This window comes from Gadus macrocephalus, chromosome 9 (genome assembly GCF_031168955.1).
Source record: "Gadus macrocephalus chromosome 9, ASM3116895v1".
NCBI lineage: Eukaryota > Metazoa > Chordata > Actinopteri > Gadiformes > Gadidae > Gadus > Gadus macrocephalus.
The window spans coordinates 6,583,292-6,588,291 of record NC_082390.1 but is presented as its reverse complement, the minus strand read 5'-3'; the positions used below and the strand labels follow the sequence as shown (position 1 = coordinate 6,588,291).

General features: G+C 46.9%; 1 protein-coding gene across 1 annotated transcript in view; it reads left to right on the top strand.

Moving 5' to 3' along the window:
- Positions 1-2,998: 2,998 nt before the first annotated feature.
- The window catches only part of LOC132464241 (LHFPL tetraspan subfamily member 3 protein-like), a 20,494-nt gene continuing 18,492 nt past the window's right edge, over positions 2,999-5,000 (top strand). Inside the window, exon 1 of the mRNA XM_060060529.1 lies at positions 2,999-4,081. Within this exon, the coding sequence (XP_059916512.1) occupies positions 3,655-4,081 (427 nt within the window). The 5' untranslated portion in view covers positions 2,999-3,654. The remainder of the gene's footprint in view (positions 4,082-5,000) is intronic.

The following is a 5,000-nucleotide window of genomic DNA, read 5'->3' as shown; positions in this document are numbered from 1 at the left end:
CTATTTAGTTGGCGATGTCACACAGTAGTCAGTCCAACTGCTGCCCGAATAAGCCGTTCATTTTGCCCTATCTTATACTACAGAACTGGGCACATTATTGGAAGCTTGGGAAAAACACAGGGATCAGACCATAGATTACATGAGATCAGTGACTTCATAAATCTTCTTCTTCCTGTGTGTGTGTGTGTGTGTGTGTGTGTGTGTGTGTGTGTGTGTGTGTGTGTGTGTGTGTGTGTGTGTGTGTGTGTGTGTGTGTGTGTGTGTGTGTGTGTGTGTGTGTGTGTGTGTGTGTGTGCGTGCGTGCGTGTGTGTGTGTGTGTGCGTGGACGGCGGTAATCTGGAATAGTGCTAATTGGGGACATAAAATAACGGAGTCATACTGGATCCTGCTGGCCACAAGCAGTACTGCCATTTTTAAACCCTGCTGCATAAGCCATATCTTGATTTTCTTCAGGACACCACTCTGCATATCAATTCAAAGGCCTCGCTTCAAAGCAAACACATGTAAATTCACTGTTTGCGTCAAGAAGTAAAATACAGATTTTAACTTTTTTCGCAAAATGAATTAATTCATTTTTATGCCCATTGCCTATAGTTCTAAATCTGTGTATGTTATGTACTACGGAGAGAATGATGTATAAAATCGCTTATTTGTAAGTGATATGAGTCCCAGAAGTTTCAAATAATTTGAAGAGTATTTTTTGTTTTTCTATTCGATTGTATTTTATTTTATGGATTTTATTCTCACCTTATATTGTTTTGTATTGTTACATTATGATTTGCATCTTCATGGACTACGGATGGACTCATTTGGATCGAGAGATTGCATTAATGCTGCAATAGCACCATCTTCAGATGAAAACATATAACGGTAGAATTATTTGTGTGGCTCCTAATCTTTTTTGCCCAGTGCTTCCGTTGCATAGTTTAATTATTTAAAAAGGAAATCAATATCTTGAGCAGGTATTGAAGCATTTGCATCCACAACACGCTATTTGTATTGATCGAGATATTAACAATTCTGGCCCCACTTTATTTAAATAAACATTTCAGAGAGAATGTCCTTTTCATAACCTTCCAACTGACGTTGAGAGGTGGTCTTAGCAGGCATTAGGGCAAAAACTTGCGAAAACTAGGCCCTCAAAGCGCAAGCCCTTTAAAGCAGTCACTATTTGTCCATCTGTCTTCTCTGTGTGGGAGGAATCCCACACATGATAATAGTTAATACAAAGTCAGGGTGTTTCCACACAAGACACACATGGTTTCAAGAGAGTTATGAAACGAGGAGCTAGACGTGTTTGTTCACAAGGCGCCTTTGTTAAAATAATACAATAACATATCTGTCATGTTTGAACTCACACACCGTCGGAGGCAACCGCACTCACATCCTGTTTAATAGCCTAGGATAGGGTTTATAACGAATAATGTGATATAGTCTGAGAATTCTACAATATTTATCCCATATCCATTACAGAAATAGCTCAGATAAAATCCCTTCATGCTATAAACAGTAAAACATTCCTTCAGAGAGAGAAAAAGCCATTTAGATTTAATGGCTCTGGCATCCACACAAAATGCTGGATTAGATGTAATCATGGCATGGATTTGTGTGTGTGTGTGTGTGTGTGTGTGTGTGTGTGTGTGTGTGTGTGTGTGTGTGTGTGTGTGTGTGTGTGTGTGTGTGTGTGTGTGTGTGTGTGTGTGTGTGTGTGTGTGTGTGTGACGTGTGTGTGTAAGTGTGCGTGCGTGTGTGTGTGTGTGCGTGCCTTGTGTGCGTCCCTGTGTTCATGCATGCACATGTGTGTGCCTTATTCACGTGTTTGCTTGTACTCACGCAACTAACATGAATTCATGCAGTGCTATCAATGGTCTATTTTTACAATCCTAAAACAACACGTTACTGAGTGTTGCGGCAACGTAGAGAGCTCACCGATAATGATGCTGTCGGTAAGATTCGAGAGTTTTAAAGAGAGAGAGAGAGAACGTAGAAATAAGCCGTTCTGAAATCTAAATGTGCTCAAACGGAGGCAGGTGGAGTCAACTCCTAATTATCACAGCACATTTCACTCAGTAGAAGTTGACGGATGACCGTGCCATTCATGACCAATCAAATAAAAGCTATTAAATCTTACATAGTCTACAGCACCTTTAAGCGACCACCGTGGTCTGCCTGCTGTGGTCATCTTGTTTACTGCCTGAACCTCCACCACACATTAGGAGTGGACTCGTCTGCACTAGGCTACTCCTAACTCCTCACAACTAGCTCTTGATAACCTGAGGACACCGGGATCAGACGATCAGCCAAACATTGGAGTCCAAACCGTTGGATCAATTACGTTTCGTTCTTGTGGATGTGATCATTAGCCTATACATGTTAGGTTAATTTAAACTTCTTAAAATTCTCTTCAGACAATAATTTATATTGAAGATGATGACGATGACCACCATCATCATCATCATCATCATCATCATCATCATCATCATCATCATCATCATCATCATCATCATCATCATCATCATCATCATCATCATCATCACCATCATCATAACTTTGAGGTTTAATGCTAACGACAATTTGTCAGCTTGTTATGGCACACGAGTACATGGCAATAGTATTGGTTCCCCGAACTATTTCACCAAGTTCCCCACGAGCTGGAAGAACAAAATAATGCGTTTTGCGCCAAACAGACTGACCTGCCCACTAGCAGCCTAGGCTATTAAAACCGTTCTCATCACAGTCCGTCTATCTGATCACATCATCACCAGGGTTTCCACAGCGCTACGTGTTGCCGCTGCGCCATCCTGTCGCTAGGGGAGTAGTTGTCGCTCGTCTCTTCATCGTTGCGTCTGCTTCCCCCTCTCCCTCTCCCCTGTCTGTCTTCCCCCATCGGCTCCACTGGCCACCACATGACCTATTCACTATAACGTTCAACGGTCTGGAGAAGGGTGGTCGGACTGACACATGTAAACAGATCACGTTAGATGCTGATGCGCCGGAGCAAGGCAGACGCGATCACCCATCCCTCCGCCAGGGGACATAATTACGCAACATCTGTGCGTCAGGGTTCGGCTCGACGACAGTGTTGCCAGATTGGGACAAAGTTCCCGCCCAATCTGGAAATTTTGTTTGCCAAATTTCCCGCCAGATTGGGCGGGAAATCTGTCCCAATCTGGCGACACTGCTCAACGAGCTGAACCGGCCACAGCATCCTCCCGTAGTCCGAGCGGTGTTTGTTCCCCAGGCTGCCCTGCGTGTGGATGGAGGCTCCTTAGGTATTCTAAGGACATCACCATCAGCGAGTGGCGTGCGTAACGTCGTGCGATGTGCACGTCCGAGTGCCACGGCCAGACGTCGGTGGCGCTCCACAGAAGCGGCAGGGAAGAAGCGTGTTGCTCGGTGCAGGGCTCGCTTCTGAGGGGGGGTTTCTGCTCTCGAGACTCGACTTAATCGGAATGATTCTCGACTCGTCGTTCCTCGCGGTTGATGAGCTGCTGATCGCGTTCGTCAAACGGCACCGTTTCATGTTGCAGAGCCAGGGTTTATTTTTTGCGTAATTCTTGCACCGTATGCATGGCGCATCTGTAGCTCGTCCGCGGATTGTACGCTCATCGACCGTGCAGAAACCTCCTCCTTAAGTCTCCCGTTTCCATACGATGATCCCAGGAGCTGCCGCATCAATGTTACCCTCCGCGGAAGCTGCGAAACTGTACCAAACCAACTACGTCCGGAACTCCCGTGTGATCGGGCTGCTGTGGGCCATCTTCACGATCCTGCTAGGCATCGTCAACGTGACGATCTTCTCGCAGCCCTACTGGATCGGCGATGGCATGGACACGCCACAGGCCGGCTACTTCGGCCTCTTCCACTTCTGCACCGGGGACGGCATAGCCCGGGAGCTGACGTGCCAGGGGAGCTTCACCGAGTTCGCGGCCATCCCGTCCACCGCGTTCAAGGCCGCCTCCTTCCTGATCGGCATGTCCATGATGCTGGTGGTGAGCTGCATCGGCTGCTTCAGCCTCTTCTTCCTGCTCAGCACCTCCACCGTGTTTAAGATCTGCGGCTGGATGCAGGCTGCGTCTGGTAAGTGCTTCTTGTTTTGTTGCCGGGTGAGACGTGCACGGCGTGTCCTTTGGTGATAAGATGAATGGCAGCGTGTAGGCGTCTTTTTTGGGGGGATGTTTTTGGGGATGTTTTGACGCTGCTGGTGACTTGGCCGTTACTTGAGGCAGCTGTAGCGGACCGTAGCCAGGGCGACCGCTGTCCATGGTGCTGATGAGGGGTGCGGGTGTTTCTGGGGCTCCGAGAGAGTCCCTCGAAGTAATTCATCACACTGTTTGAGCGTTTTTGAGCAATCGATGTGTTGATGATGAATGGCACTTTGAGGGCTGTGGTGAGTGGTTGTCTTAAGTTGAAAAAAAATCGATGTTGGTCAAATGTTATCATATACAACTCACAATGCCAGACTGCGATAGCTCAATAACTGAAAACCTCTCCCTTCTCAACTGTTTGTTATGCTGTAGTAGCCTTTACACCTCGACATGACATTAAAACCCTTCTGAGATATATAAGCAAGATCACCTGTTCAAATAAAGGTTTTCAATGGCCTGCACACAGACATGTTTTCAGCTGAGGTGGCGAGATGTTTACACATGGTAGATCATACCTAAATGCATGATAAAGGTCACCTATACATGTGACCCGAATGTGTGGTCACCTGTCACACCCACTTCCTGGTGACCGGGACAAACAGGGTACAGGAGTATGTGCAACAGTCCAGCTTGATGATCTTGCTGGAATACAGGTGTGAAGCCATCTGAGGAGAGCAGCGCTCGGCCATGTGGCTCCAGGTGCAACAGGAAGCCAAGAAGGAATAACGCTGGCACCTGGACCGCTATTGAGCAGAGCTGCCTGGCGCCGTCTAACATCAGTACACTTAGCTCAAGGTTACACTCATGCTGCTGTCACTGCTGCTGCTACTGCTGACACCCCCAGTGGCAGT